The sequence below is a fragment of the Lentinula edodes genome (genome assembly GCF_021015755.1).
Source record: "Lentinula edodes strain Le(Bin) 0899 ss11 chromosome Unknown C8R40scaffold_6, whole genome shotgun sequence".
Classification (NCBI taxonomy): domain Eukaryota; kingdom Fungi; phylum Basidiomycota; class Agaricomycetes; order Agaricales; family Omphalotaceae; genus Lentinula; species Lentinula edodes.
Window position 1 is genome coordinate 1,019,547 of NW_025764312.1, and position 19,024 is coordinate 1,038,570.

The 19,024-nt window shown below is 45.9% G+C and overlaps 7 protein-coding genes across 7 annotated transcripts; 4 read left to right on the top strand and 3 right to left on the bottom strand.

The window, feature by feature from the left end:
* Positions 1 to 790: 790 nt before the first annotated feature.
* Positions 791 to 5,114, top strand: C8R40DRAFT_1159173 (coatomer subunit alpha-2; the record flags this gene model as incomplete). The annotated part of the gene is made up of 14 exons (XM_046229843.1): positions 791 to 839; positions 897 to 1,010; positions 1,060 to 1,140; positions 1,194 to 1,288; positions 1,341 to 2,300; positions 2,352 to 2,583; positions 2,636 to 2,774; positions 2,830 to 3,070; positions 3,125 to 3,280; positions 3,335 to 3,533; positions 3,586 to 4,112; positions 4,163 to 4,486; positions 4,547 to 4,819; positions 4,872 to 5,114. 14 exons carry the CDS (start codon positions 791 to 793, stop codon positions 5,112 to 5,114), a joined length of 3,633 nt encoding a protein of 1,210 aa, XP_046089840.1.
* Positions 5,115 to 5,521: 407 nt separating this feature from the next.
* Positions 5,522 to 6,213, bottom strand: C8R40DRAFT_1038348 (uncharacterized protein; the record flags this gene model as incomplete). Its single annotated transcript, XM_046223749.1, has 2 exons — positions 5,522 to 5,863; positions 5,983 to 6,213. Coding segments are annotated over 2 exons (573 nt in total), but the record flags the coding sequence as incomplete, so codon positions are not given.
* A 282-nt stretch (positions 6,214 to 6,495) lies between these two features.
* Positions 6,496 to 7,023, bottom strand: C8R40DRAFT_1167475 (uncharacterized protein; the record flags this gene model as incomplete). The annotated part of the gene is made up of 4 exons (XM_046231019.1): positions 6,496 to 6,591; positions 6,649 to 6,704; positions 6,763 to 6,828; positions 6,891 to 7,023. The coding sequence occupies 4 exons, from the start codon at positions 7,021 to 7,023 to the stop codon at positions 6,496 to 6,498; spliced, it is 351 nt and encodes a 116-aa protein (XP_046089842.1).
* A 705-nt stretch (positions 7,024 to 7,728) lies between these two features.
* C8R40DRAFT_1037642 (uncharacterized protein) lies at positions 7,729 to 8,751 on the bottom strand (the record flags this gene model as incomplete). The annotated part of the gene is made up of 1 exon (XM_046223685.1): positions 7,729 to 8,751. One exon carries the CDS (start codon positions 8,749 to 8,751, stop codon positions 7,729 to 7,731), a length of 1,023 nt encoding a protein of 340 aa, XP_046089843.1.
* Positions 8,752 to 9,973: 1,222 nt separating this feature from the next.
* C8R40DRAFT_1037974 (FAD-binding domain-containing protein) lies at positions 9,974 to 12,002 on the top strand (the record flags this gene model as incomplete). Its single annotated transcript, XM_046223717.1, has 11 exons — positions 9,974 to 10,115; positions 10,171 to 10,274; positions 10,322 to 10,357; positions 10,413 to 10,641; positions 10,699 to 10,829; positions 10,891 to 10,908; positions 10,963 to 11,013; positions 11,076 to 11,201; positions 11,256 to 11,413; positions 11,473 to 11,545; positions 11,604 to 12,002. 11 exons carry the CDS (start codon positions 9,974 to 9,976, stop codon positions 12,000 to 12,002), a joined length of 1,467 nt encoding a protein of 488 aa, XP_046089844.1.
* Positions 12,003 to 13,182: 1,180 nt separating this feature from the next.
* Positions 13,183 to 15,235, top strand: C8R40DRAFT_1067140 (peptidase C14, caspase domain-containing protein; the record flags this gene model as incomplete). Its single annotated transcript, XM_046225862.1, has 12 exons — positions 13,183 to 13,372; positions 13,427 to 13,512; positions 13,568 to 13,628; positions 13,683 to 13,745; positions 13,804 to 13,853; positions 13,906 to 13,956; positions 14,009 to 14,129; positions 14,181 to 14,686; positions 14,734 to 14,821; positions 14,876 to 14,921; positions 14,985 to 15,141; positions 15,206 to 15,235. The coding sequence occupies 12 exons, from the start codon at positions 13,183 to 13,185 to the stop codon at positions 15,233 to 15,235; spliced, it is 1,449 nt and encodes a 482-aa protein (XP_046089845.1).
* An 817-nt stretch (positions 15,236 to 16,052) lies between these two features.
* On the top strand, positions 16,053 to 18,955 carry C8R40DRAFT_1038103 (uncharacterized protein; the record flags this gene model as incomplete). The annotated part of the gene is made up of 16 exons (XM_046223729.1): positions 16,053 to 16,229; positions 16,293 to 16,518; positions 16,634 to 16,800; positions 16,851 to 16,960; positions 17,013 to 17,151; positions 17,203 to 17,649; positions 17,702 to 17,737; positions 17,801 to 17,815; positions 17,866 to 18,110; positions 18,161 to 18,256; positions 18,309 to 18,336; positions 18,387 to 18,515; positions 18,580 to 18,620; positions 18,668 to 18,738; positions 18,795 to 18,843; positions 18,892 to 18,955. 16 exons carry the CDS (start codon positions 16,053 to 16,055, stop codon positions 18,953 to 18,955), a joined length of 2,040 nt encoding a protein of 679 aa, XP_046089846.1.
* Between the last annotated feature and the right edge of the window lie 69 nt (positions 18,956 to 19,024).

A 19,024-nucleotide genomic window follows, 5' to 3' on the forward strand; every position in this document is an offset into this window, starting at 1 on the left:
TAGGGTTCTTGATTGAGTTCCTGTTATCTCCCTTGTAGAGTGAGAGTCTGAATACCTTTTGTACTGCTTTGGGAAATTTTGACTCTGGTAATTGACCCAGGGAGAGCCAATGAGCGCTACAGCCAGCCATAAAATTTCACATGCCGTAGTATTGGACGAAGCATCTTCAGTGCAAACTGAACGTCCAACCAGGATTCGTAACAAAGTTCTATAGGATAATAATCGTCGATCGGCGCATACGAGAGTTCAGTATTAAACTTGAAGAAGGGGGTACTGAACTGAGGTTATTTAGTGGACTCCTGCTCCCTCCTGCTATTTTCCTTATAGATTGAGAATCTGAATACCTTTGCGCTCCTTTTGACAAATCTCCTCAAAGTGCCCAAGGAGACTATTTACTGATTTTTTCCTACCAGCCAAAGGGCAAAAACCGCACTATTATATCACATTTTTGCACAAGTTGGTGAGATTTGTTGTTGGTCGAAAATTTGAAGTTGTGAGCGAACATAAAGAAATAGGAACGTAGTCGGCTAGCTGGTTATGGTGCATCCCGACTCGGAGTAGCTTGCAGGTGGCCTTGTATTTTGGCAACAAGCATGAGCTTGTACCGGTACGTCGTAGCACCTTGAAGTTCAAGTTGCCGAGCAGCAGCCTTCGACAAACTGTTGCACTCACCGGCGCCTAAGTGTGACAGGTAAAGAGATTGAGTGACATATTGGTGTCACATCCATTCCACGTCTACACATTAAGTCCCTCGCATATCTTTTCGCGACCTCCTTATAAGTTGCCGACCATGTCGGTGATGCTCACCAAGTTCGAGTCCAAAAGTAACCGCGTAAAGGGTGGGCTCTCAAGCGAAAAATCGCCTATTGGCCCTGTACTGATATTTTGCGATACAGGACTTGCTTTCCATCCTACTCAACCTTTGCTGGCCGCGGGCCTCCATAATGGCAGCATTCAACTTTGGAACTATCGCATGGGGGTGCTGGTAGATCGTTTCGAAGAGCATGAAGGCACGTTACTTTGGAAAGATTTCCAATGCATACTAATGAGCACTTCTAGGTCCCGTTCGAGCCGTACATTTTCACCCCAGTCGCGCATTATTGGTATCAGGAGGTGACGACTACAAAATTAAAGTCTGGGGTACGTGACGCGCTTTCTGTTCAGCTGTATCTAACTGGTTGGTATCATCAAAGATATACGACCACAAAACCGAAGATGTTTATTCACGTTGCATGGTCACCTTGACTATCTCCGAACGACCCAATTTCATCATGAAATGCCTTGGATTGTGCGTCTCATCTCTCATTACTATATGACGAATGATCAAACAGCCGTACTAGATTTCATGTTCGGATGACCAGACCATTCGTATATGGAACAGCACGTCAAGAAACTGCATTGCAGTTCTTACAGGCCATTCGCATTATGTGATGTCTGCTTTCTTCCATCCCAAGGATGATCTTGTCGTCTCTGCTTCCATGGATCAAACTGTTCGTGTGTGGGATATTTCTGGTCTTCGCAAAGGTTCTCCCAATTCTGGTCCCGGCAATTTCGAAACATTCGACACATTCTCCACTGTGAAATACGTCCTTGAGGGCCATGATCGCGGTGTAAACTATGCAACATTCCATCCAACGTTGCCCCTTATTCTTTCTGCTGCAGATGACCGGACGATCAAGATTTGGAGGATGAGCGAGACTAAGGCCTGGGAGGTTGATTCTTGTCGCGGCCACTTCAACAACGTCTCTGCGGCTATTTTCCATCCAAAACATGAATTGATAGTATCTTGCGGCGAGGACAAAACAGTTCGAGTCTGGGATCTGGCTAAACGCACTGCCATCCAAACTTTCCGAAGGGAGCATGATCGTTTCTGGGACCTAGCTGCGCATCCAAATCTCAACTTGTTCGCTGCTGGACACGATAGTGGTCTTATTGTCTTCAAACTTGAACGCGAAAGGCCCGCATTCGCTGTCCACCAGAACACCCTCTATTACATCCGCGACAAATACGTCCGCTCCTACGACTTCGAAACTGCCTCCGACCTCGGTCTACTCAGCGTCCGCAAATTTGGGAGCCCATATGTACCTCCACGGACCCTCAGCTTCAACCCTGCGGAGAATGCTGTCATTGTCACCATTTCTAGTGATAACGGGATGTACGAGCTGACCACGTTGCCTAAACCGTCTTCAGCTCAAGGCGGAGAGTTGAAAGATTCAAGTGTGGATGGGAAAAGAGGCTCTGGTATGAGCGCAATTTTTGTGGCCAGGAATCGATTTGCTGTCTTGAACAAGACCACACAAGTAAGTCTGTTTCGGTCCTTTGATAATATATTCAATATTTACTGTGTTCAGCTCATTGAGGTCCGAGACACGTCGAATTCGGTGGTCAAAACCATCAAGCCTCCTGTACAGACGAATGAGATTTTTTACGGTGGAACCGCTTGCTTGATTCTGAGCTCGACCGCTACAGTCGTTTTGTACGATATCCAACAGCAGAAGACGTTAGCAGAAATCAACAGTCCGCCTGTGAAGTATGTCATGTGGAATGCCGACAGCAGTCTTGTCGCTTTAATGAGCAAGCACAGTACGTCGCATATATCTTCAAGAATTCCTGTGCTGTGATGACATTCTTTCAGCGATAACCATTGCGAACAGGAACTTTTCGCAGCACAGCCTCATTCATGAAACGATCAGAATCAAGTCTGGTGCATGGGATGACGCCGGAGTCTTCATCTATTCCACTCTCAACCACGTCAAATATTGTCTTTACCAAGGGTGAGCCTATCTGCTCTCGTCTTTGCCTTTCCAGATGTGAATCCTCTTCGTACAGCGACCATGGCGTTATATGCACGCTCGATAACCCTGTGTACCTTACCCGTGTTAAAGGCAAAACTATCCATTGCCTTGACCGCTCTGCTCGTCCACGCACCATCACGTTTGATCCTACCGAATATCGATTCAAGCTTGCATTGTTGAAGAATAACTATGAAGAAATGCTATACATCATCAAAACTTCGACTCTTCTTGGACAAAGTATAATCGCTTACCTTCAACAGAAAGGTTACCCGGAGGTTTGCTGAATATGTCACAGTCGAATGATAAATGCTGATGTTCTTTGTCCTCAGATTGCCCTGCATTTCGTACAAGACATAAATACACGGTTCGAGCTTGCTATTGAATGTGGAAACCTAGATGTGGCGCTCGAAACAGCGGAGTCAATCGACCGACCGGATTGTTGGGAACGCCTAGCTCAGCAGGCCCTCAAGCAGGGTAATCATAAGGTCGAGGAATTTCTCCTGAGATGATATTTTGTGCGCGACTGATCATATAAACAGATTGTGGAGAAGGCATACCAGAAGACTAAAAATTTCGACAAGCTTTCTTTCTTGTACCTTGCTACTGGAAGTACAGACAAGCTTTCAAAGATGCAAAAGATTGCTGATGCCCGGGGCAATCCCATGTCGAGGTTCCACAATGCGCTATATGCTGGAGATGTCATGAGTCGTATATCGGTGTTAAGGGATGTTGGCATGTGTGAGTAGGGTCTTCTAACAATTTCCTTCCTGTATCTGATTGCTCTGTATAGATCCATTGGCGTATCTCACGGCAAAAAGCCACGGACTAGAAGAGCTCGCAGAAGAGATTCTTGAGGCTGCCGGTCTATCTCCCGCTGATGTTGATGACGTCCCTTCATTTGGGAAGTCCAGCCGCAAACCCCCGCCCGTGATAAATCCCACCACAGACTTTATCTGGCCAAGCCTTTCCACCGGTGAAAACTTTTTCGACCGTGCTCTTGCTAGCGGAAGTCTTGAGAACGGAATTGAGCCCACATATGTCAACGGAGACGCTGCCGCAGGTTCATTGGCGGCGTTGGATGACTGGGCTAAGGATGAGGAGGTCCATGAAGAGATCGATCCTGAAGAGGGCGGATGGGAACTCGATGCAGGCGCTGAGTTCTCTGCTTCCCATGAAGTGCATGAGGAGGTCGATGAAGAGGAAGAAGAACTTGGAGCAGGTGCTACACCAGGCATCAGCGAAATTGAGCATTGGGTGAAGAACTCTCCCCTTGCCGCGGATCATGTTGCTGCTGGGTCTTTCGATACCGCCATGCAGGTGGGTTTGACTATATTTTCGCATCATCCTGTCAGCTAATTGTCTGCCAGCTTTTAAACCGCCAGCTTGGAGTTGTCAACTTCGAACCACTTAAACCCTTATTCCTTTCAATTTACCGCTCATCCCATACATATATCTCCCCTGTTGCTTCTTTACCTCCCCTCCAGCTTCATATCCGTCGCAATCCTTCGGAATCGTCTCTTAGTAGAGTTTTGCCAGTGGCGGCAAGATCTCTACAATCTATCCGGTCAGAGTTCGCAGATGGTGCTCGGGATGTGGCTGGTAACAGGCTCGTCAATGCCCAAGCTACATTCCGCTCTGTTTTGAGAGCACTTCTGGTCGTTGTTCTCACTTCTGATGAGGAGGCTAAGCAGGTGGGTGACCCTAACACTATGGTGCGATCTTCCGTAGCTTCACTGACAATGTTATTATAGTGGAGAGATATGGTAACCTCCACTCGTGAATACCTGCTTGGGGTTTCAATTGAGCTAGAACGGCGACGGGTGGCTCAAGAAGAACCTGACAATCTCGAAAGAAATCTCGAACTTGCCGCATATTTCACTCACTGTCAGCTGCAACCAGTCCATCTGCAAATTGCCCTCCGTAGTGCCATAACCGTGTTCGGTAAGGCAAACAACTCGGCGCATGCTGCTCGCTTTGCAAAGAGATTGCTAGAGCTAAAACCTGATGCCAAAATTGCTGCTACGGTATGCCGTGCTTTTGTCATCTCGTTTTCATTGTAGCTCAATTCCCATGTAGGCCCGCCAACGTGTCGCAGCAGGTGAACGTAACCCTCGAAATGCTGTCGAGATATCCTATGACGAATTCACGTCATTCGAAATCTGTGCAGCAAGCTTTACAGCTATTTACAAAGGATCTCCCTCAGTCCAATGTCCTTACACTAATGCCACCTTCCAACCGCAGTACAAAGGTTCATTAGATCCTCTCACAGAGTTGACTGAGATTGGTGCTTCAGCGTCGGGTCTGCCTGCCCCCTGGTAAATCATGAACTGCTTTCTGTGTAGAATTTGCTTGGGTGGTCTGTTTCCCTGTACATTCTCAAAAGTATCATTAAATATCATTGCATGGCGGCCCATAAATGTCACCATCTCCGCCTAGTTGTGGTTCACCAGTATACAATTTGAACTTTCTTCGGCCTCTCCAGCAAATGATACAGTGCGTACATATTTTTGATTGTGGCTTCTATGAATAGAACTACAAGTGTTTAGATTTTTACATTGCATTGATTGCATCTGTAAACGAGGGTATGTTCGATTTTGCTAACTCTGTTCGAATCCATTGGCGTATCATCGGCAGCATCCCGCTGCATTCCTTGCAATATTTAAGGCTGCAACGAAATTCGTCCCGCCATGATTGCATGAATAATGTTTCTGAGAGTGGTTTTGTAATCAACGACAGAACGGATCGGCGCCAGAAGGTTTTCCAGTAGAAACACTGCTTGCAATGTTCAAAATCTGGGTCATGACTGTAGAGTTGCACAGATGCCTCCACATATCGATAGCGAAACGAAATCTGGGGTAAATGAAGTCATACATGATTTCAAAAAAGTGTGTGTTTTCACAAACCCAGGAGGTGCATATTGAAGGGTATCTTCTGAGTATGCGTAAGGTACTTTCAAATGGAAGGTCGAGGGTTCCTGGAGCCGCTGCATCACGGGTATCATCATACCCATGTTTACAGGCATACATGAAAACCTCCAATGGGTGTTTGAAAGCGGCGGCTCTATGACACTGTTAACCCTACTCTCAGCGTCCCAAATAGATATGAGAAATGCTTACTGCATCTGAATGCGACACATCTGATTTTAATGTTCTTTAGACCAAAAACTTGTTCTACTCGCTTAACTTACCTCCATTATGGCGGGGATAAAGAACTTTTCGCTCGCCTCTGCTAGCCTTTGCAAAAGGCCAAATGGTATTTTATCTGACCTTATCCAACGCTGCCTATGGGTAAGCTGAAGGAGCATTAGCAGCACATCTGCTCTTTCATCCATTCGTACAACTCCATTGGCAACTATTCCCGACCCAACGACGGGAAAAGCATCACTGAATGCAGCCAGATTTTCACTGTGTGCACCAAAGATAATTCCGTCTTGTGATTCGAGTACAAGGTCAGTCTTTTGGATGCAGCCGGCTGAGAACTCTGCGGTGAACGCGGGTATAAAGTGTGTACCAAGGACTATGTAACTTACCTTGGCATGGAGGTATGTCAGGAAGAGAGTATTTGTAGCTCGCGTAAGGCCTTATATCTTCGATTGAAGTCTTTTCCACCATGATGTAGCGGATTAACATAGATAAATAGGGGTTATAATGATAAGATAGGAGGCATTTCTACATCGAAAACCAGCCGGCGAATTCAATGATCACAAGTGAATGTGTGAAAGCTTCGAGACTATCTTCTCGGCCTCAGATTCCGCTCCCTTCCCAAATTTCTCTACACAGGCCGTGCAAGAAGATGGCTGCATAAATCCGTGATCAGATTACTAGGAAGACCGTATCGATGACACGGTACTTACAAAGTCCGCCCCAAGTTGTATTGCTGCACCAATACAGGCTGCATCGTTGATTACGTCTTTGAGCAAAATTAACTTGGGTGCGGTGTTGTCAGAAAATTTCATTGCCCGACTTACCGAGTTCTCCCTGAGCTGCAGCAAGAGCACAAGCCGCCACAGTGGGAACCAAATCAATGGCACAAGCTGGATGCATCCAACGCGTAAGCCCCCCGAAGTACACTGCCAGAGATGAAATACAGACATACTTTTCATGGCTGCGCCATCACAAGTCGAGCTATCTCGTTCCCAAAGTTCCTCGCTATTCAAAGCAGAGGGGAGGGGCCTAGCAGAGGCCATGATAACCATATATCCGAATACAGCTGCAACAATAAAACGCATGGTTGAAAAGATACTTTGTCAAAAAGGTTGAGCTTAAGTCGAGCTAATGTCCAGCACAGTCGATGAGGACTTTAGCAGTATGCCTGCTGCCTTATATACGACGCACCGAATATCTCACCGGGATGAAACCAAGGAGACCACAGCGTCGTTAGTCTCAAGATTAAAGCAATACATGTCATGGCAGGTTTGTGTTCGCCATAAACAGCAGTACTATTATTGACCTAGTAGATTGATCTCCGCTCTTCACGAATTCACAAACACTGCTTCAGCCGGTTTACTTTATGATTCCTGTACCCGTTTCACCCGCAAAACCCCTCCGATTTTTCTTTCTATCCCACTTGCATTCGACGAAGAGCCTTTTTAGAATATCTTGAAGGAGTGGACTCTCTGCGTCTAGTGGTTAAACGACAGATCGTTGCTGATTCAATGGCTGTATCGTAGCCATGAAGACATCAGCCTCAACGACTTAGCTTTGATCTTTGAATGAGAATGCGGATAATGAATCAAAGGCGTTGTACATACTCTTCATTGAAATGCTAACGCGATATGTGTGGGGATAACCTCGATTTGAAACATAATTGCATAACTCGATACAGGCAACGTAGACTATAAAGTACAGCTAAACATTTGGGGTATAGGTTTATCGCATTATCAAACAAAATATACTCACTACATGATATTTAGGCCGAACGATTTGTTCGCTGTTCAAGCAACAACTAACCGAAACACTCCCGCATCCCAATCAAGAATGCACCCGCGAAACCACTTACGATCCAAAAGATAATCAACTCTTTTAACGCCTTGCCCCCGTTCTGCTGTTTCAAATGAACCTGCCGCCCGACAACGTCGGTAGTATGCCTTAGTCACTGCCCTTTCTTGAGACAGGGACAAACGATTAAAGTCGTCGTGAGTGATTCTCTGGTGCAAGGATCGGTGAACGTTTATCAAAACATCGAGAAATGTGATGGGGGCTTGCGTGCCAGTGGTATCGATACCGAAACCCGGGGTCCAAGCTGCAGAGATTGAAGAGGATAGTCCACCAACATACTGTTGCCTGTACGCGATGTCAATGGGCCACTCTGGGAGGAGATCCGAAACTATGCGGAGTCGAGTAATGGGTGGATGAGTGGCAGACTGATTCAAGTATTCTACGGGACATGGCCGAGCTTGGCCTGCAGGATTGATTTGTAAAGGTCGGAAGTCCCTGGAAGTCAAGTCCAAGACAAAATCACCCTTCCAAACATCAGCGTTGAGCCATGGATGAAGCATGAAGCCCGAGGGTGAAGCCGGGGGCGCGATCGCACCCATATAGGTAGATGAAGCCCATCCGGGTTGATAGTAACTACCTCCAAATGAACGTCGACGTTCGCGAAAGTATGGATCAGAGTCGGGACGATAGCCATCCGAAAGGAAAGGAGACGTAGGTGGGATAAAATCTCCATGATAAGAAGGTCTACGCTGTCGCACAGGGGCCGCATACATGTTTTGATTCCAAGCAGGCTCGTACGGGAATGGTACAGTGTTAGGGCTCCCTGGCGGTACCAATGAGAGAGCAGGAATCTGAGGGGATCCCCCAATAGAAGCCGGGTTGCTGTACGGGGAGGCAGGGTATAAAGTAGCATTAGGAATGAAGGGAGAGTTTTGAGGTGTCTGATGATTGGAGATCATATAGCCCGAAGGCGCAGTAGCGTATGGAGAGTGTGGGGTGTAAACATAAGGACCAGACATGGTTGTTGATCAGCAAGATTACCTGCACTTTATAGGTAACAAACGAGTTGGAGCAGTCCGTAAATGGCGGCGCTGACTAGAATGTACTAGAATTGAGTCACTGGGACACAGACCAAAGAAAGAAAGCGCAGCAGATGTGATTGTAAAACGACAAGCGCTGGGTTGGGGACTGAAATATGGATAGAGAATTGGAAAAACTTTAGAAAGACGACTGTAAACCAGACTGGGATTGGCGCTGATTGGCATTATGAGCGCTGATCGCTGATTAAGGTTTTTTTCTACTAACCGCGCCCTTTAGGTCTTACATAATCTACACAATCTGCACTTACATCGTATACATAGTCGAACATGAAGATATCATGCTCGCTTTACAACAACAAACTTTCGCATGGACGCTCAATTGGTTTATTAAAACTATTCGTTTATGATTCGGGAAACGTTCATCAAGTGTTTTGGCATTGGCCTGAGAGGTCCGGAGCGTCTGAATGCAAAATGAACAAGACAAATTGGATTTTTCAAAGCGATCCGAGTCATTGGTCCTCGGGGTTGATTGGTCGACGCTGTCGCCGCAGGTATCCGAGTTAAGTGATTACCCTGGCGCACCCTGGGGTTACCTTCTATTCAGCTTCTATCCCACATACCAGCTTCTGTTCCGCATGCTTGCTCTTCGGATACCCAAGTTTTATGTCAAACCGAAAAATCCGCTGTCATTAACCCCTTGCGAAATCTCAAAAACTGCGAACTTTCCCCCACCGTAAATGGCCCAGGTCCAAATTCTCAGCTGAAAACTGAGGCTTCAATATCAAGCTTCAATGCTGTTGCATCATCATGGCCGTCGAATGTATCGTCGTAATCCCTAATCTATCCCTTCCCTTTCTTTTCCACTGGAGGTAATTGACGAAACGGACGTCCTGGCTACCTATGGTATTTCCTTTGAAATGGTCTGAACCTCGTCCGAACTCTATGAACCCGAGGCTAGAAGGGAAAAAAGAACCATGGAAAAACTTTTTACTCTTTAGGTCAACAACATCCTTGATAACTGAATACATGCCATGACAGAATAAATGATTTTTTGAAAATCAAGGTAGGGACGATATGTCAGGAAAGGAAAAAATTAGCCGGCGCGGTCATTGAGGAACAATAATGTTTCATTAAAATATCAGTCTATTTTCTTCCGTTTCCCTCCAGGATCTTCCTTCACCTTGTCATTCCTTTGCTCAACATGAGGATCCTTCTTTTTCCTGTCCTCACCTCAATTTTCGTTCAAGTTCTCTCATCCCCGAACCCAGTAAAGAGGTCCGTGACTGATGTCTGCAAACAAATTGCTAGTGCAATTTCCTCTGCATCGGACGTGTACTATCCTCGTAAGTCGCCTTAGATTTAGACAATCGTCGTCGAAATAACGTGGAATGCTTTCAGTCGAATTATTATACGATAAAGATATCAGTCACTGGGCTTCCTCTAGCTCTGCCGTCGCTGCATGTAGCGTCGAACCAGGATCAGCGGCGGACGTTGGAATCATTGTGGGCATTGATCAACGTATTTAAAATTTTTGACTCATTGTATCTAGCTTCAAATACTGGGCAACACAACCACTCCGTTTGGGGTGAGTATTACCTTTCTAAAGTCGTATTCCTGTTGCTTGATTTTGGGTACTACAGGTCAAAGGCGGAGGACATGCTTCCAACCCTAATTTTTCGTCGACTACTGGCGTACAAATTGCTATGTATCGTTTCTCAGAAGTGGTATATGACGCGGCATCGAGCACTGCTACAATTGGTGCAGGACTGATCTGGGACGATGTATACGCTGCTCTCGCTCCTTACGACGTCAACGTAGTTGGTGGACGTGTCACCGGAGTTGGGGTTGCTGGTTTCACGCTTGGCGGAGGTAACCTGCCCGTTCTTTTTTTTTTTTTTTTTGAATCTGCTAATCACACGTCAAAAGGTTATTCTTGGAAAACCAATCAATACGGACTAACAGTGGACACTGTGACTGCCTTTGAACTTGTGAAGCCTGACGGAACCGTGGCGAATGTTACTCAGGACTCGGACTCAGACCTCTTCTTTGCATTGAAAGTACGTTAACTAGACCCTGAATGTTTGAACCCCGATGATTTATCATATGGATTTAATGTAGGGAGGATTCAACAATTTTGTAAGTACAAACGACACCTTCCATTTTTGGCTTCGGAACTCACTATTCATCCAGGGAATTGTCACACGATTCACTCTTCAAACATTCCCTCAAACACAGGTTTGGGTTTGTGCATTTTCTGATGTTATCGATAACTGGGTCTCTACTCACATGTTCATGTACACTAGGGTGGCTTGATCACGTTTACAGAGGACCAGATACCTAAAGTCATTAATGCGACTTACACGTTTGCGTCCAATGTGACTGACCCCAAGGCTGCAATTATCACGACGGCAAACTTCCTCCTCGGTCAGGTATTTAATTATGTATCATTATGTTGACAGATTGTTTGATTAAATCTGGACAAGCCTGGAATTTCGCAACTGCTATTCTATGATGGCCCAACCCCACCTGACGGTATCTTCGACGACTTCTTAGCGATACCGTACTTCACCAAGGACGTATCAACTAGAGACTTTGTCTCCCTTGTGCAAGCTTCTCCCTCCAATGCTACCGCTGGAACTAGGTACTGACCGTCAATGCGATTTATCGATGCTTTCATGCTGATCTAGATGACCCGCATAGAGCTATATTTAACTCTGCACCTCTACTGGAATTAACACCAACTGTGCTCGATGCTATCATCAACGAAACGGTGGTATGTCGTTTTTCAATGAAATCTACGTGCATTTCCAATTATGACCGTCTGTAAATAGTTCTGGGGATCAAAACTGAGCTGGGAGAGTGGCTCCTTCATTTCTTACGACATCGAGCCCTTCATGTCCACGATCTTCACGCACAGTGATTCTGCGTCGGTGTATCCTCCCTCTCGCTCAACGGCGTACCTCCCCCTCAACTTATATTATGCCTGGGGCCTGGAAATCGCCGATGACTCGTTCCATAGTGCTATTAAGCAGAGCGCTAATCAGATCACGGCAGTCGCACTCGCAGAGGGTCAAGTCGGTGTGGATACTGCTCCTATCTATCCCAACTATGCGATATACGATACACCGTTGGATAGGTTGTATGGCGATAACGTTGCAAAGATGCAAAGCATAAAAGCTATTGTCGATCCGGACAATGTTATGGGTCTTACAGGGGGGTTCAAGATATAATTTTTATTCAGAATGGGAGGCTGTCCGAATTGGATACACTTCATAATTTTCGATCCTTTTTTCATTGCATACATACTCTTATGCTCAGCTTCGTCAAGCATATACATTCGCTACACTATAGTCAAATCCTCATCGAATCTCAGACCCTTCTACCAGACATCGATTCCTTTCGTAAGGAAAAGTATGACCTGCTCTGCATGGACTACGTTTTTCATCAAGCGATTGGACGAAGTTTATGTTCAGTTCACACCGTTCGGGTGGGCTCAGCTGAATATCCTGTGAATATTCGTCCTTTGTAGGTTCATTGATAAGTCATTGATAAGATTATATTGTGGCTTCCAAGTTTCATGTCGATCTCTCAAAGGCAATGCTTTCCCTCCGAACAATTTGCCTAGAACGCACTGCTGATTTCTGCTGATTTTCACGAGAGGGCCTCATGTTGCCTGTGGTCGGGTTATTTCTGTTCTCTACGTATAAGCTGGTCAGAGGACAACGCTTCCTTGTACAAAAGCCGTGCCCTCGATTCTGTCTGTCATGAACAACTGAAAACATTCAGACCCTCTTTGATATGCTCAAGCGCCAAAAGCTCAGCAGGCATATGCACCGTAGCACCGCCCATATTGCTTCACCTCCAACATAGCACTTTGGAAAAGGTGTATATCTCAATTTTCTTGAACGTAGCCTACAGCAACAGCCAGATTAAATTCTGATATATCTATTCAATCGAGTTACAATGCTGGATTAGCAGACGCTCGGAATCAGTTTTGGATTCGGAAAGAAGCATCGGTGTGGGGTTCGCGCGCCTATATTTTTCCTACTGCTTATATTTACCACCGATGTCCTCGAAGTTAACAGAGGTTCAAATACAACTTCACCTTGTCTCTTATCTGGCCAGTGTTCATTCTCGCTCCTTTACTGTATAACACATTCGGCCAAACTTGGCCCAAGAATTTAATCTATCATACACTCTACTGCAATCTACCGCAATCTAATACATAGTTTGGACAGCCTCTGACAGCGTCCTCACGCAGAGGCGCTTTATCTGCATACCAAAGGTATGTATTATTTTTTGTTTAGGCTTGGAACATCTCTCACAGCCTAGTGTCAGGGCTAGAGTTACATAAAACTCTAATCTACAGAGTCCCCCTTACTTTGGACGTTCTCATTCCCCCCTCTCATTATGCCTCGACGGACCCGTAACATTCACTTGTCCGAGAAACCCGCAGAGCTTGTGGTTGGACAGTCCAACGCGAAGAAGGCGCTTTTGATTGGGATAAACAACACCTTGATGGAGCAGGACGGTGGAGGCAGGAGAAGTCGGTTGACTATGCCGCATAGGGATGTTCACTCGATGAGGACCTTACTTATTGGTGCGCTATCCCAATCTCGCGATCCTTCGGTTCTAATCAAATTTTCTGCACCAGAACATTATCATTACAATCCGAATGACATTGTCACCCTCATTGACGTCGACGATCCCAAACAACTTCAACCGACTAGAGCCAACATTGTGGGTTATGGTGTAATCCTATTTCTGAGTTCCTCTTTTGACGTGATTTCTCCAGCGCACTGAACTGAGAAAGCTTGTCGCTGATGCTCGTCGTGGTGATCGCTTCTTTTTTCATTGTAGGTTTTGTTGCATAATCCTCGTGTGGTGTCCCTCAATCTTTCGCACCTCAGACTCGGGGCATGTTGTTCAAACGGAAAACCAGGATCATACTGAAGAAGATGGCAAGGATGAATGTAAGAGCAGTGTCATAGTACATACATCTTTCTGATTGCCTGATGATCTTTCTTTTAGGCCTTGTGCCCTGCGACTCGGACGGCGTGCAAAACCTCATCAAAGACGACGTATGTTACAATCTATGAGCCGATGCGCGTCTTGATAATCTTCATCCCATAGGAGCTGCATGGTATTCTTGTAGATCAACTTCCACAAGGATCTCAACTCGTAGTATGTGGTCCGTTGCATTTGCATTGATTCTCTACTGATCACTGTTTTCCAGGCCATTCTCGACTCGTGTCACTCCGGTTCCCTGCTCGACCTCGAGCATTATCGGTGCAATCGGGTTTGGGTCCCTTGGATGTCAAAAGGTAGAAGGAAAAGTGATCCAATAAGGAACAAGGGTGCGTCTCTTTCACAATATGTTCCTTCAAGCCCTTCTCATTCCTTCAAAGTTCAACGTCACAATGCCCTCATTGTCTACCAGCACAAACGAATCAGCGGCGATCGTGTCAAGCAGCGTAAAACAACAATTCTCAACCATCCTTTGAGTCCGCTTTCTCCTGAACGCCGACGCCGAGCTTCCCGAGAAATGCCCGCTACCCCCATTAGTCCTGTAACATCTCCTGCGTCTCCTTCAACCCACAAGAAGCTGGCGCGCGCCTTAACAAAGCTAGACATTAACGCAACTAAGGGCATCAACGCTATTCGGAGGAGTTCCACATGGAAAAATAGCCCTACTACTGGACAACAAGTCATGAAGCGGTCGAAGACGATCAAGTCGCAGTTTGTTCCTTGGCTGGACATCAAACGGGCGGAAGCTGCTGCTGCTGAGGGCGACACGGATCAAGAGGGTCTTCAATGCGAGTCTCCTGTTCAACAGTTCTGTAATGGATGGTGTCACCATAACTCGTCGCCTACTTCGCCGAAGTCGCCGAAGTCTCCAGGGTCACCAGAAATTGTGCGCTGACCTCTACATAGCAGTCTTTATATCTCATTTTTCCATAGATCTCATTAGCCTCCTGTAAGGACAGTCAAGAAGCTTGGGAGGACAGCGAAGGAAATTCAATGACTCAGCGGCTGGTTGAAATCCTCAGTGCGTGCAGTTTCTCTGTCATCCAATATCTTACTTATGTCGTGATTCGTATAGAGCAGGATCCCCATCCCACAATGGGTGACCTGATGGTTACAATTAGGTGAGTCGGCCCCCAGCTCGTTTCGCCTTTCACGTTGCTTACTATATATATGCCCGTCATCAGTCACAAACTTCATGATGCTGCTATGAAAGCTCATACCCAAACCAAGCAATATAAGGATAAAGTTGTGCGCTACAGGAAAAAGCATCCAGAAAAATGCAAATATCCGGACGAGGGCGATACAGATGGGTTGAACTTGAATGATTTTCAAGATCCTCAGGTGAACCAACCTTGACAAGTTGATTCCTATCAATATATGCTAATCTGAATGTTCAGTTATCCAGTCGGAAACCCTTGGTATGTTTGACCTTTGATATCAATGTCGGAATGGCATCAACTCAAGTAAATTGTTCTACTTTCAGGATATGAGACGACGTTTCTACCTGTAATATTAACCTACATCATCTCCGGTCGCTATCTTTGTTATCCTTGAGGACTCTGCGTTAAGATCTTTCGTTGGTTAGTTTTTTGGTTGATTGCTCCACTTGTGTTCTTTTTTCTTGCAATCATCTAATCCATGCAATCACCTCTTCATTCATATTTCGCTTATTTGCCCCAAAACCTTGATGTCGTCCAGAAGTGTTCTAGTCGTTATTTGTCTTTCGAGCTCTTTTGAGCCTTCAAGTCCCAGATTACCTATATTCTTGCTCGATAATTGTGTAGTGTACAATGCCTTTAGGTATGTGGTGTTGGTAGTAATAGTATATAGTTCAAAAATACGGTGTTGGTCGCGTCCAAAGTTGTAAGCTTGTACACTTTTGAGATTTCCAGTCGCGTCGCTTAGGCCATGTGAAAAGCACATGTCCGTGACGCCATGGCATTGCCAAGCAATGGCAAGCATTTATCTTTTCGAGCCTGGCGCTCTGCCTCCACACTCATTCCCGTACGGGTCAGGCCTATCTCTGAATCATGGAGGCTGTCGTTCTTCAGACTCATAGTCGGGAAAACTAGCCCTATCAACCTTCTTCACCATGCGCTTATACATCTTCGTGCACGCGCTTCAACCCTCGAAAGTCTTGCGAATCGCACGAATACGGCATTCATTGTATTCTTCCTGAGCAGCTGATATTATTCAATGCCTCAATGATTATATATATGGATCAGTATTGGTGAGCTGATTGAGATCCAATAATGACTACACTCATCGTGCTTCTCTCTCTGTTCACTGCAGCTTTATCCTTTGCAGCTGAAATACCTAGGCAGACCAATGATCCTTGTGCAAAAATTGGGGGGCAGAAATGGGTTTCCCCCGAGGACTTGAGAGCTTGTTATACTTCATTTGCAGTCGATCCTGTCATCAAGGAAAACGTACGAGACGCTGTTTATGATTCCTTATAGGAATGATAGTCTGTTTTCTTTCGTTTTGTCTAGATTGTCGACGTAATAAACAAAACTCTTGCCTTTCATACGTCCGTTAATTACGAGATATCAGCACCAGAGCCGTTCACCGAATTCGTTCACGAGGATTTACTGAAAGACCTTGCACGGATCAGCACTCAATCGTACCCTTCAGACTACGACCTTCACCTGGATCTTTCGCGGACGTTGAAAAGGCTCAATGACGGTCATTGCGTATGGATAAATTCTTGCTATGTGGGTTTCTGGGTTGACTATGGGATGTAGTATGCTCATTCTATCTTGATTCAAGGACTGTGGGTGACTGCAATACTTATATGTATCTCGGCTAGTGCTCAACACAGCGTCATAAATAGCTCTATTTCTGAATTTCCTGCCGATACCACTAGCGCTCCTGACTGACTCTACTGGCGCACAAAATGTCCATATCGCTCCCGAAGCATTTGCAGCCGCATCCGCGGAGTTTCCTGACGAGATCACCGTTTGGCAAGATGCTCTGCCCCCGGCTATCCAACTACAGTCTGTGAGCAATTGCCTCTATACTTTATTGGATGGTCCTAAAATCTACAACAGCTGGACGGCGCTAAAGTCTTGTCTATAGAAGGCCAAGATTCTTTTGTGGCTGTTGACACAAATGCGCTCATCACAGGAAGTTTCCAACCTCTAGGAACACGCCAAAACTCGTATGTTTCGAATCTCCTATGGTGGCACAATCATTTCACTGTTACCATCCAGCTTTTTCTCGAGTTATCAATTTGGCGACAATGGCTGGACATACATAATGGGTGACTTTGCACAGCAGTCGTTGCCTCTCAATGATTCCGTCAATTTGGTCGTGCAACGAGTGAACGAGAGTACTACTGATGCTATCCAAGTGCGTAATCTAATTTATCAATTTCTAAAGCTTATCGAACTTGTTCATTAGTTACCTTACCGCGCGCGAATCAACCCTGATACTGTCAAATTCACTGATTCTGCGTCATATCGCGCCAACAACTGCCTTGCGATTCTTGGAACCAACGGTGTCGATCTAAATGAAACAGGCGATTCTGCTGCACCTCTCAGCGAAACTGTCATGAGGTTTCAACAACAGCCGCCTACTTCGAAGACCTTCACCAAGGAGCGTGTCAACGTGATGCTCGATACCATACCGCTTTCTGACGTGGCTCTTCCTCCGAGTCTAATTCCGAGCGTTCCTGTGGTCAGTGGTGGTTTTGGCTCTGGGCAATTTTATATGTTGCCGGATAATATCACGGGCATATTTGCCCTCGGCTCGTTTGGGGGCGACACGATTGACGCGATGATGAGTGGAATGTTAGAGGGTTTGGTTAACCTCAAAAGTCTAGGCGCAACCCAACTCATTGTTGACGTTGTGAGTCTTATTCTGTACTTTCAGATCATAGCCTGAATTCCCTTCCTGGCAGTCAAATAATGGGGGCGGGTTCATTTGCGCAGCCGAGGTAGACTGCTTTCATAGTGTTTTAGATGCTTTGTTCATATCTGATTGCTCCTCGGATTTGTAGTTCCTTCATCGCATCGTACGTGCACTCCACCTAGACAATGTCTATGCCTTCAGTGAATTCCCTAGATCGTTGGTCCCAAAAATACGACTGTTCCTCAAGCTGGGTTGGATACGAAAGCGCGAGACGGCCCGCTGGCTCGTTTGATTGTCCAGCAAATCATCCAAAGTAATGTTGACCCCGATCAGGACCTTCTATACAATCCTCTCAACTGGGACAATGCAAGCAATGTCGGATTTGCAGCAGACGATGACTGGCTATTACCTCCTGTCAATCTCACGATAAACGGGCACGCAGACGCATTTTCGCAGCGGTATGCTGTTAAAGCTTCCGGCTTGTATCACAAAGTGACTGTTTCTATAGACTCGGTCAAGAATGTCAACCAAACGGTTTCACTTCAACCCCCCCAGATGAAGCTCTCTTCTCTGCATCGAATGTAGTCATCGTTTCGAATGGCAGGTATGCATATTTGGCGTGCAGATTTCATGGTCTCATTGTGCCAATGATCCAGATGTGCCAGTTCCTGCTCTCTTTTCAGTGTGAGTTGCCGTATTAGACGAACCGATTTCTCACCTTTACGAGTCTTTAGATTACCATGGCAAAAGAAGAAGGCGTGAAAACTGTGGTTATCGGAGGGAAGAGTGACGTTCAGCAGGCATACTGTGGGACTGTCGGTGGTCAGTCGACGGTATTTTCTGAACTAGATACTGAGGTCAAGGTATAAGCATCTGAATGGATAGCTTGTCTGGCGTGTTTACTAACTTTCTTGTTTCCTACGATAGACCGCGAAATTGAAGAATAATACTTTGGCTCCGCCCGATCTGTGAGTATAAAGAAAATCTGGAAAATAGATACCTAACTAGATCCCAGGCTGGTGAATGGAGTGCAAGGGGTAACTTGGCGATTAGGCTTCGGTATAAAAGACCCCACACAGCCTGAAGGTATGAGCCATGTACGTCTGTAAGTTTTGTCTCCACTTACATTGTCCTGTGTACAGAGTGGCAACCTCACCTAGCAACGCTCAACCTTTTACTCACCCCTAACCTGTATGTGCTTCTACCGCTTGACCGTATATCGGACTAACTAACTCAAAGTGTGAACAATCCTGTGGCGATTTGGACAAATATTACCGAGCAATTGCTCACAGGCAAAAGTTGAGATTTTCTGAGCGGGCTTTCCATTATGTACCATAGTAGTTCTGAGTCCAAGTCGGGCATGGTCTCAGGA